Consider the following 13,147-nt stretch of genomic DNA (forward strand, 5'->3'; position numbering starts at 1 on the left):
AGTGTCACTGAACAATATGTACTGGTTAGGTAAGTTCTGTATGGAGTATTTCTGTAATTACCTTGGAAATTACTGTGCCTTGTAATCCATGAACCCTGTTCCATTCCTCCCTCTACCTCACCTCCCCAATTTTTGGTTTTCAGGATCCTGTCTCCCTACAATTACTGTGTGATTACTAGCCTTAGTCACAGTCTTAAAATTTCTGGGATTTGGCAACATATGACAGGTCCTATGATTTGTGCTAGGAATCAGTAGCATAGCCAGGATTTTGAAATGGGGGGGTTTTGCCAGACCCTTTTTCGGGGACCTTCCAGGGTGTATGGAGAACACCCCAGGGCAAAGGGGCATCCGGGGGTCCTCTTGTGAAGGCTCAAGGGGAGGTTTCTAACCTGGAAAAACCCTCCCCATTGCTAGGAACGAAGTGACAAAGTTAACTGCCCTATCTGGAAACTGCCTTCCTATAGAGGAATTGGCAATGAAAACATAAGTGAAAGACTGGGATGGAGATTGTATTGCTTTCCATTGTTTGACCAGTGTCGAATATGCACCATGATGATAAAGTTGCACCAGTTGGTCAGATTAAGAAATATATAAAATGTATTACAGTCTTTATAGTTTAGCCTTGAGGTAATTCGAAACTTCCAGTAATCTGGCATCCCATGGTTGCCTCCCATCGGTTAATATAATTTCATCAGTTTTATATGAAAGATTTTGCAGTGCATAGTACGGATATTTTCAATATTTTGAATGTAGATATTTCTTTGTCCCATTCTTATCTATACAATAAGGATGAATTTCTGGTTACGTGACCCACTAAATTGGGATAAGAAAACGACATTGTCTAAGGAAGTAAGATCAGCTATGATTCATGCCCCAGGCAGTTATGAGGAAAGAGTAGGCTCAACAACATTTAATTCCCAAATTCATACGTGAAAAAAGTGTTTTGGTGGATTTTATTTGTTTCCAATACATTACTAGTTAATGAGTTTTCAATTATACAGCCATGTCACGGTTCTATATATCGATGGCTAAGTTCTAATCACATGTATGTATCTAAAAAATAGTAGCTTTTCAGGTGAGCAAAAAAACCGTTTAATTTTCTTTACTTGTCGCCTGAAATTAAAAACCAAAAGTACATAATACTAAAAAAGAGGGACTCATTTGTAAACAGTTATTTTTTGCTGTTATTTTATTTTTTAACTTTGTTAAAGATACCTGTCTCAAACCGGCCGAATTTAAGATACGTGTTGTTAGAACTTAGCCATCAATATGTTGGATGATAGAAATCTTGCTGTAGATTTGACATAATCTAACTACTTGATTACCTTGGTAAATAGTTTGCATTGATTATGGTTAGATGGTTGGAATGAAAAGAAGAAGATTTAACAGCTGTTTTCATTTATTTCAAATAAAGTTATTTACATGGAGTACCTATACAATGATGATCACATGACAAAAAATTGTATGCCGCAATGGCATGTACAGCAAGATGGACTTTGGCATCTCTTGATAATACCAACACACCATGATGAAAGATTCCTGAAGGTATAAGACTTTCTATGGACAATCTGTTGAGAATAAATAATTTTAACCACCCAATCTAGATGACATAATGGTCAAAAGAAATTCAAAACAACATGGAAGTGTATTTCCAATGTGCCTCATTTCCTATATTAATAAGAGGAGTAACTCACCTAGAATAGAATTTCCTACTGGTGTTCACAAGTTTCCCACCTAGATGTTTCTGATTCATCTGCAGTATTGCACACACCACAAATTTTACCAATGAACGAATGTGTGAACTTGGCTATCATCCGACCTCCAGTATATTCCACCATCACATTAGTAGTCTCTCCAAGTATATTTAAATAGAGTGGGCCATCTCTTTCTTTCTTGGATGCTCTTTGCCAAATACTGAAAGTAATGAAATATTTTAAATTATAATGAGAATGTATGATCATCTATTTCCAAAAAGGAATAATAGAAGATTTATTCCCAAACAAGTGTGCACAACTGAATTTATTCAATCACCCTAACCATCAGCCTATTTTTTCAACTGGCTAAATTTTTGATCTTTTTATACAAAGTACGTTAGAGAATATTTATTCAAAAATTGGTGGCTCTTAAAGGAGAAAATATGCTTAGCATAGCTCAAAGCTTATTTTTATCTCAAAACTTAATTAAGAGCACAGAAAACCCAAAACCTGCTATCATCAAATTGCATCCACTCAGATCAACATACAATAAAAAAAATTTAATCTTCCGTGGTAAAGTAGTAGCGAAAAAGTTTCTTGCCATACCGCCATCCACTGTGATCAGTGAAAGACTTTTTAATTCGGCAGGAAAAATATGTGATGTAAACGCAACAGGCTTGATCCTGACAGATTGAAGATGCTTTGCTTTCTGAACAAAAATTTAAAATTTGTAAAAGGAGACTACATTTGTGAGACATTATTGATAATGATGAGATATTTTCAATAAAAGATAGAAAAAGAGATCAAGGAGATACTTTTATTTTAAATTTAAACATGAGTGCTAATATTCTAAAGTAATACATATGAGGTAACACCACTTTTCAGGTATGTTCTGTTTTGAAATTTAGCGATTATATTTTAATTACATAGTGATGATATGAAAGATGCTTTTGTCAACTGATTCTTTCACTGATTCATAATTTTTTCAGTGGGTGTCTTGTTGCCTGGAATTAAGTGATATATTATTCTTGGAGCCTATGGCATCAGAATTGGTATCGGTAGAATCTGAATCGTTAAAATTTTGGAATTGACCCAACACTAATCCAGACCTATGCTTCCTCCCCCATTTCAAGGGCATAATCCTCTTAAGTTTGGCTGATCCGTGTGAGAACAGATTATAAGGCCAACTAAACTCTGAGCTTTCAACCTTGAAATTTTGGGTGCCTGTGTATGTATTTCAGTAAATTATTGATCAAATGACCAAGTGAACAAAATTTTAGTCGACCAATGTTTTAGGATTTCAAGTTTTGGACAAAACACATATTGCACAATGATGAAATTTTGAATATTCTCTCATCTTCACGGAACTAACGCTATTGTCTAAGAAATATTTTACCATTGTTATTTTCTTCTATTTCCATACTTTCAGATTGAAATGTTTTGTAACCCTTGACTTATTTTTCTTCATTCCTCATTTTTTCCCCTTCAAAAATTAGATTTAACACAACTAGTTAATTTACGTACCAATTAATCACATCTTCTAATTCGATAAAGTTACTAACATGGTTTCATAGATACTAACTAATATGTTGCAAATAAAAAATTAGTGAGCCATAACCTATTATTAAGCACTAGTCACAGGCTAGTCATGAAACTATCACATCTCTTCATAATATAGGAAAATTTGGAAATTCAGCAATAAAATAGTACAAAAGTTGCAATGAAAGGTAATTCATAGAACCACAGGGGTATAAATTTTAATGACTGGTAGGTAGAAGTAATGTTTGAAACAAAATTCTTTGCATTATTGCAATGTATGTACACGGTTTTTCTGTATAGAATAAATTGTTCAATTACAAGATTTCATCTAAATCTAAAAGGGGAAAAAATTATATTACAATCGCATTGGTAGTTTAGTGCTTATAAATGTACATTGAGTGATTAATAAGTAGAAAGATACCCTACCTACCACTCATCAAGGCAAAATTTGAGTGAGACAAAACTGAGATTCCTGTGCATATAATGTAAATAGAAATATACCTATCTCGTGAATCACTTTCAGAAAAAAAATTTTTTAGGTCTTAAGCTTACCGGAATATTTTGTTGCCTCCATCTTCAAACTTGAAACCATCCTCCTTTTTGAAGTTGATATTTTCTCCGTTAAGCAAAACTTCCACCGAATTGTTCATGTGTGGTACGAGTTCAACATAATGGCCAAGGTTATAAAACTTCAGAGCCTGAAAAAACAATTTGGTATTGTACAATAAACATATGTACTCTCAAATAAATAACCGAATTTATTTCTCTGCTCCACATTCACTCCAAAAATGCCTAAAGAAGTGGAGCAAATATTTTGAGTGATTTTTCTCATCATATTTGTACTTGTAAGCCATTACCATACAATGTTCATGCCATCTAAAAACAGTTAAAATGACTTATCTCTCTTTATTGGCACAAACTGAAAATGTCTGAAATTTTTTAAAACTGGTTAAATAGAGAACAGTATCAGTTTTTAAGAAAAAATTATTTACCTTATTTATTTATATTATTAAGAGAGTTACCTGCAGGTTAAATTAATTGACCATCACGTGATACCAATGAACTGCAGGACCATTAAAATACATTCGACTACATAATACTAATAAATAACGCACTTCCTCACCAGTGACGGACAAAAATTGAGCCATCTATAAAAAATGGACTCTTACAATACTATTTCTAAAGGGAAGCTTTTAGAGCTTTCACACTAGAACTACCGATGGAGTCATTTTGACTCCTCGCGATATACGCAATTGCCTGATATACTTTCGAATTTCACTTATCAAACAAAAATGATTACCTTATCTAATGTATCATTAAAAGCCGAGATAATAAGCAAAAACATACAATGATAAGGTATGAGTCAGTATGACTCCATTCGGTAGTTCTAGGAGGGATATCAAGTCCGGTATTTCTAGTGTTGAGGCCCTTATTAGACGAGGTAGCCAGACGACGTCGCCAGTGACAAAACTGGCTACTCAGCTTGTCATGGGTCTTATGGATGTTATTACATGAGGGTAGCCAGCGATGTAGCCACACTTTGGCGACTGACTGGCTACGGAGCCCCGTCGCCACTGGCTACCCATACAGGCAGCTCTGGATTGTAGCATATGGACCTTATTTCACTAGGTCGCCAGTCTCACGTCGCAATACACAATGGAAGTAATTCTGGCCACTGAACTGGCTACTAGATTTGGTAGCTAGTGTGTTGCCAGCTACTGTCATTGGCGACGTCGCCTGGCTACCTCGTCTAATAAGGGCCTAAGACCCTATGGACATGAAACATTTCAAAATTGTTTCAATAGATCTAGTAAAACCACAGACTTTCATCTAGATGTTATCTAGAGAAGATTTTTTATTCCATCACAAACGTAACTGGTTGGTCACATTACCATAAGATGAGTGCCTTCGATTTTTCTGACTAAGCCAGCAAACAATGGGGACGACATATGGCAATGGCCAAAGGCTAACGTATAACAAGACGACATCTCATGAGAAAAACTGCTTTCATCCAGTGCTGTGACGGTGGAGCCAGTCAACATACAAGTTCCTGCAAGAGAATGAGAAATGACGATACTAGTGGACTCTGTTTTTCTTTCCACTCCATTGAATCAGCGTAGTAAGGGACATAACATGACAAATTTGTACTACCACACCACATAAAACCAAAAAAACCATGTCTTTTGAATAGTTGTGCAGTGAATGAGTTTTTACTTGATTACAGTACTTCTTATTGATTCTCTGATTTGCAGAGGGTTCAACTATGCATAGTGCAACATTTTCAAGTAAGGATTCTCTATTGAACCTATGGAAGAGATTTTTCTGCATTCCTTCGCCACCATCGGAAATTGATTGCCTCTATGGAGCTTTAACATCAATGTGACATTGAGTCTTTTGTATGTAATTAAATATTGTTTGATTACTTACTGTCGAGGACTTCATCTTCGTTGTTTGAGGCCAATGGAAACCGGGAACCATATAAATAAGATGGGTACGTATTGAAAACTGATCTATCAAGTTCCCCATCCTCTAATGTGTCAATTAGTAATATTCTGAAAGGTATCAAATAAAGGAAGAAATGGTTAGACGATTAAGAATTGATAGATGGATTGATTTAAGTTAATTTACAATATATTACATTGAAGTAAACAATTATGGCAAGAAATCAATTGATGTCATAAATTTTTTTATTTAGTGGGCAAGATCTACGGAAAAGAATTTTTATTCCATCACAAGGGTAAATATTGATCACATTACATTAAGATATGTGCATGGCCGGCAACTCAACTGGTACATATGTATATGCATAGGCAATGCCACAAGCTAGCATGTTTGCTTGTACATATAGCACCACAGTCCCAACTTGGACTTGGGACACTAGCCTAAAGGCAGAACTTGGAAAGCTTAGCAAGTGTTTTTTCCCCTGAGGAATTTTGACATGTCAAATGCATTTACAGGAGACTACGTACGGTAAACCATTGGCCAGTCCAAGGTTATTTCCTTGAATGTCTTTGGTTAACCTCCTAGCAGCCAATTCAGGCTTAAGCCTCAAGACAGTGGTGCCATGTTCAAAAACATGCTGCCATGTGGAATTACCTGGTAGAATAAACTATATTGTCCTCTAAAGCAAAAAAAGAATCTGCAGAGGAAGAAAAGCCTTGATTCTTCCAGTGATAGAAAACCTGGGGGTTGTGCTTAACATTGATTGGAGTTATTCTCCCTGGTTTTCAATTTGGAAGATCAATTCTAATCGGTTGCAATGTGATTGGAATTTGATGTGCTTGAAACTTTTTCTCTCAGACTCACTGTGGAACTCGTTGTCGGAATGAAAATTTAAAAATGCAACAAATTCCAAGCATGTTGGTTACCTATTAAAACCAGCAGTTTGGAAAGAAAACCGATTGGAATACATAATTCCATTTAATGACAAACATCCCCCAGGAGTAGGGAAGATTTGGATTTTAATCCTGGTCAAGGCTGTTGATTTTTCCTCTGCGAAATATTCACTAAATAAAATATCAGGGCTAGAATAAAAAAAACTATAATAATATAATGATTACTCTCAATGCCACAATTGTCACTCACCCATCAGGAGCTCCTCTGTGAAATATTCGCTAAATAAAATATCAGGGCTAGAATAAAAAAAAACTATAATAATATAATGATTACTCTCAATGCCACAATTGTCACTCACCCATCAGGAGCAAACTCCACAACAAATCCATTGCCGTCCTTTATGAGGGGATAGTCTTCCTTTGAATAGCTAGAATTGACAATGTATTCACCCCATGCAGTTGTACCTTCCATTACAAAATGAGCATATAAGGACTTAGAAGCCAGGTCAACGAGCTCTTCTGTTGCCTGAAAAGTATCATCAAAGCATTTTCTGGATTATCATGACAATAAATATGGATAATTTTGAACATAACAGCCAAAAGTGGCTGAATACTATCACATTCACTTAGACTGGACTGCGCCTTTCAATAAAAGAATTCTGTCTTTGGAAGGAAAAACAAGAAAAAAAACTTTCTCATTCAGCCACTTTCTCCTGAATGTAAAAAAAATGCAAAAGTTGCTGTCCACTTTCCACAAGTCAGTGGTGCCATTTAAGTTCCAGTCCGTTGACACATTTAGGGAGGACCAATCGCAGAGGGAAAGAATTGCTCACAAGAATGTAAACAATTAAAAATCATATGAGGGTGATACACAAGCCGAATGAGTAGCAGAGAAGCTGTGACCATCTCGGCATGAGTTCCAGACGTCATTTACTTACCTCCTAAAGGCCATAGATTTTATGCAGCAAATACCTCAAGAGATAGGTGATGGATCGTAAAATGAAAAGATACGAGTCTGTTATCATCGACAATTAAATAATATGTGAAGGAACCAACAAGATCTTCTAACTAACAATCCACTTCCTTTAAAACAGAATCAATTACTAACAGCAGAATTGAGAGGCAATATATATCCACTTCTTTCCGTTAGAGAAAATTTTTTCAAGGAGTAAAACGAGCCATTGGCTGGTTCAGATATGTGAACAAATGCTAAGAGAAGCTGGAAGTTTTCCATCCCGAGATACACATATGCATTTGACCTTCCGTGGGATAAGTCTTGCATTAAAGCCTTGAGGTACCATACCAGAATCGTTTCTGATGCCAAAATAACTCTGCAAACAGCCTCAACATGCTTGCAGCAGGGGGTGTTAGGACACCAACCGTTTACATAAAAAAAGGAAAAAAGAAGGTGCCTGATGGAGACATTTCATTAGTGAGTCCTATCTAGGCAAAATATCTCTCAAATATTGTATCTATTGGACCTAGAAACATAGTGACATTCCAAGATGATATTCTCAATGTTACTCTGAAATATATCTGTTCTTAATTATGCAAGCGATTGAAGCCAAGCAGGTAGCCTCAAGTCTCCAAGGCCAATTCATGTAAATGAGGAATTATGAATTTTTGCACCATGTACCATCTTTTGCTGTAAAATAAACTTACTTTCGGCAAGCCTTCAGTGCCAACATCTACCTTCACACTTACCTCACCAGTGAATTCATATCGTCGTAATGTAGTGGAATCAATAGCAGCTTCCATACACGCTGATGTGTGTGGTGTTAAATAAGGTAGCTCTGGAGCCCACTCTTCTAAATCCCTATCAGCATTACATTCCGTATAAAATGATTGACTTTTATCTGGAACAGGAACAGCTCTGCCTGCAACCTTGAAAGAATAACCAATTAATAATAATAATAATATCGTTTATTTTCGTAGGCACTGGGGCCCATGAGAAAATATAAGTACAGCTTTCTACAATTCACATTGAGATAGATAAATAAAAGACAAAAAGTAAATAAATATATACATGTATACAGTCAAATGTGAACAGTGCATATATCGCCTAGTGCATGAAAAAAAAACAATACAATATTTTCGACAAAAAAAAATAATCACTCTTAGATATAACACACTAATTACAAAATTTAAGGTGACAAACAAAAGAAATATGAACAAGAAATATGAATGTAAGAAAGTGAATATAAACAAGAAATATGAACATAAGAAAGTGAATATAAACAAGAAATATGAACATAAGAAAGTGAATATAAACAAAAGAAATTTAACTTGGGGTTAAGGAGGCATTCTTCAGAAACCCATATGCGTTATGTTTAAACCTATTAAGCATTACCACAAATGAACATATAATATATCATTGATAACGAGGCCATGTGTACTTGTTGAAAGCATTGTGGTAGAATGTAAGATACCAATGTATGGAATTCAAAATAAAAAATAATTTTATGAGGATGTACTTTTAAGTTATCTGGTGCGTAAAGAACTTGGCCACTGATCTAAGGATCCAGGGTGAAGCCTTTGGACACCCCCAAAATAATATCGTCAAAATGTGAGATGGCCTAGGGAAAGGAACTGCCCCCCTGCCCTGAATGTATGATATTGGGCTCATTCAGGAGGGAGGAGCACTCAAGAGCTCATGCTTAGCAAAGGAGTGCATTGTAGCATAGGCATATTTTCAGCCTCCCTGAATAGGGAAGGTGGTTTGAGCACTATGGTGGAGCTTTTGCATCACTTACCATTGGCCACCTAGAACCAAAATTTGTGCTGAGAATTAGGAATGAGAGATCAGGCAAGTAACCACCTAAAAGGCCACTCCTAGAAATTATTGAACCCAAATAGGGTGGTTTCCTATTATTTTTTTATTGCCTAAATCGAAAGATAATTATTCCAGGAGAACGTATTTCACGCGTTTAGATTTTTAAATGACGATATCTATTTTTTGTGATGATGTATTTTTTAGTATCGGACCTGTGCAACACATCAGTGAAGCTGAGGTAGCCGCCGCTATCAAGGAGATGAAGAATGGAAAGGCAACGGGCCCTGACGACATTCCAGCGGAAGTGTGGAAGCTACTTGGCCGCAACGGCGTTGTCATCCTCGCCGAGTTATTTAACAACATCATCATTGACAACGAAGTTCCCGACTCCTGGCGGACCAGCATAACTGTGCCCATCTGGAAGGTTAAAGGCGACGTCGCAGAATGCTCCAACTACCGCCCGATCCGGCTTTTATGCCACGCCATGAAAATATTCGAAAGAGTGATTGATGCTAGGCTCAGACACATTGTTCACATCACACCCAACCAGTGTGGATTTGTAAAGGGGACTGGCACAACAGATGCAATACACGCAGCTAGACTGCTCTTGGAGAGGCACCGAGAGAAGAACAAGCCAGTGCATATGTCTTTCCTTGATCTGGAGAAAGCCTTCGATCGCGTGCCACACGACCTTATCTGGCATGCCCTCAGATCTCACGACGTCCCTGAAGTCTACGTGTCATGGGTGAAGCTTCTCTACACCAACGTCACCAGCTCCGTCCGTTGCCCATCAGGAATATCCCAATTCCCTTTCCCAATCACTGTTGGCGTCCACCAAGGATCGGCCCTCTCTCCGCTCCTTTTCATCCTGTGCATGGACACAATCACGGCCTGTCTCCAAGAATCGCATCCTTGGTCACTACTGTTCGCCGATGATGTCTTCCTTGCCAGCACCACCAGACCCGAATTACAGCAGCAAACTCTACTATGGAAGGTACGACTCGACAACTATGGGTTGCGATTAAACATCAAGAAGACTGAGTAAATGGAGTGTGGGCCTCAAACCGATGGCACGATCAGCATCGACGGCGACGACTTTGAAAAGGTCGAGAAGTTTAAATATTTGGGCTCTGTCATCAGCAACGATGGAAGCACAACCGCCAACACACGAGCTCGAATCAATGCAACATGGCTGAAATGGCGCCAAGTGACTGGCGTATTGTGCGACCGTCGAATGCCTGAACGATTCAGGGCCAAAGTATACAAGACCGTAGTCCGCCCAGTGGCCCTATATGGAGCAGAATGTTGGCCAGCCACAGCAAATCAAGAACAGGCCATGCATGTCATGGAAATGAGGATGCTGCGATGGATCCTAGTCATCTCCCGCCTGGATCACATCAGGAATGAAGACATTCAGAAAAGAATGGGAGTTGCATCGATCACAGACAAGATGCGGGAGGCTCGACTGCGGTGGTATGGGCATGTGGTGCGTAGTGATGAGAACTCCGTGGCCAAAACAGCAATGTGGCTGAGTACTGAAGGACGCCGACCACGAGGACGACCAAAGATGCGCTGGCTCGACAAAATTAAGGCGGACATGAAGACCATCAACGCCACGTCAGTAGACGCCCTGGATCGAGCCAAGTGGAGAAGGCTTTGCAGAAAAGCGGACCCTGCAATAGCGCGGGACAAACGCTAGGAAGAAGAAGAAGAAGAAGAAGATCTATTTTTTGTGATTAAATGAAAAGTGAAAAATTTCAAGAGCGCGAAAACGCGACGGCTAAGAATGAATGCCCGGAAAACTCCGTGTGCCGTATTTCTGGTTCCAGCTGTCGGCGTTTGAGGTGACCTTGGGGCGAGGCTTGAGCGCTGATATGACGCAGGCTGCTAGCAGGTAGCACTTGGCTTAAATAAGGATTATTATTCCCCTATCAAACGAAGGAAACTTTCCGAACTTAGGTATTTTTAATGTGTGATTATTATGAGATGTTTCCCTGAGCTCTGTGCCTCATGCATGCATTGGTAACCTGAGACGATGTAAAACTCCTATCTACTCGTATAGAAACTAGGTCCCTGTGAAGTCACGTGGAGTGGCATCGCATGGGTGCCAATCTGGCCTTTTTCAAATGAGGATAAAAATTGACCATTGTCATTCCTCTAAACTGGGAATTCTAAAACAAAATAATTTGTATGTTATGAATACATTAATGGTGGGTAACGAATCGCAATCAATGCCTTTCGTTTGCTTTGTTGAAGGAAACTGCCCTATTGAGCTGCTAAATAGTGGTTGTATTCATGGAGAAATTCCACAGTTATTGTAGCAGCGTACTGAGTGCTCAATCCCCTTGAATATGCCCATTCACATGCCTGTGGCTTAGTCTCCATGCTCACTTATCCAAACCAACCCTCAGGTTTAATCACGGAGTGAGTAAGTGACACTGCAACTTTCATGAGGAGGTCAAAGTTCAGTCGAAAATTCAGCAGCTACGTTAGTGCACAATACTTACAATAGCATGATTTATATTAGCAAGCATGATTACCTTGACAAAAAATCCTTTCTTGGGACATTTATTACCAATTGTTGGCCCATATACTAAATTCAGTGCCCCAGTAACTTCCTCCTCCCTAGGATCTCTCTGCCTTAATGGGTCGATGGGAGGCTCAGGATAATGAACCTCAGCATCTAAACACATCTACAAAGGTAAGTGCACAAGAATAAGGAGAAAAAGTCATAAAAGATAGTTAAATTAATCATAAGAGATACCACTAATCTAATAGGAAATACATATTTGATAAACATGGTTAAAGCAAAAAGCTTTCCACACAGGTTGATAGGTGTCCCGATCGATTTCAACAACTAAGTATAATTTGCAAGGCGTCATTGGCTCCTCCCTTGAAAATGAAACTTAGTAGCTGAAATCGATAATGGTACATATAAAGATGTATGGAAAGAACAAAGTTTTTATATGTACCATAATTAATGCTCGGAATACCCACCTATCACCACATCAAGTATCAAGGTTCTTAGACTGTAAGGTTGCCTCATTCTTAACTGCGCATGCGCCAGCAGAAGTCCCGTTACGTCACTGACGACCCTGTATCCTAGCTGATCCTAGCATTTACATTGTTTGCACGCTAGAAATTGAGATAGAATAAGTTCCTGAGACCTTGCGCCGCCTTGCGTTTAACGCGAATCTGAACACATTTCCTGCAATTTCACTGGAAATCGTCTTTGTAATCCACTACTCATAAGACTAACTTTTTGTGGGTGAAGAGCACCTTTAATCGTCGGAAATGCCAGGCTCCCGTTGTACTGTGGCAACGTGCTCCAACAGCTTGTCGAAAATGAAGAAAGCTGGACGGAATGTCTCATATCACAGGCGGATGCTTAAATTGAAAAATCTTTTTATTGTATATATTAACTAATCGAATCATTGACCATGTCTCGCCCCCCACACATGTGAAAAAAGTGGTGAAAGTGAATCAGTCAGACAGACTAATTGGATATGCTAAAGATTTCGTAATCAAGAACTTAGATGCTCCTATTGCATTGGAAAATCAGGAATTCTTCCCTTTAAAGTCAAATTGAGCTTAATATTTTGCGCACTCATTCATGCAGGGACTATTTTGCAAATTCATCGTTTACCTCGTATGCTATGAGTAACATCGTGTGCCAATGGTAAGATATCAGGTAAACAAATTTCTAGTACTGAGTCCGTAAATTTGAAAAAAGTCCTGTCGTATGCCGTTGAGAGCTATTGAGAAATTTTCGAGCGTCGCCTCGAAAATTTCTCGTCCGTCCGAAA

The 13,147-nt window shown here is 38.3% G+C and overlaps 1 protein-coding gene across 1 annotated transcript in view; it reads right to left on the reverse strand.

Annotated features, from left to right (window-relative positions):
• Positions 1–1,381: 1,381 nt before the first annotated feature.
• LOC124169193 overlaps positions 1,382–13,147 on the reverse strand; it is a 69,545-nt gene continuing 57,779 nt past the window's right edge. Inside the window, exons 21-28 of the mRNA XM_046547708.1 lie at positions 11,882–12,034; positions 8,273–8,452; positions 6,928–7,094; positions 5,661–5,785; positions 5,126–5,283; positions 3,786–3,931; positions 1,695–1,914; positions 1,382–1,568 (exon numbers count right to left, since the gene is read on the reverse strand). Coding sequence (XP_046403664.1) covers positions 1,710–1,914; positions 3,786–3,931; positions 5,126–5,283; positions 5,661–5,785; positions 6,928–7,094; positions 8,273–8,452; positions 11,882–12,034 — 1,134 coding nt within the window. The 3' untranslated portion in view covers positions 1,382–1,568; positions 1,695–1,709. The remainder of the gene's footprint in view (positions 1,569–1,694; positions 1,915–3,785; positions 3,932–5,125; positions 5,284–5,660; positions 5,786–6,927; positions 7,095–8,272; positions 8,453–11,881; positions 12,035–13,147) is intronic.

The sequence above is a fragment of the Ischnura elegans genome, chromosome 12 (genome assembly GCF_921293095.1).
Source record: "Ischnura elegans chromosome 12, ioIscEleg1.1, whole genome shotgun sequence".
Taxonomy (NCBI): Eukaryota; Metazoa; Arthropoda; class Insecta; order Odonata; family Coenagrionidae; genus Ischnura; species Ischnura elegans.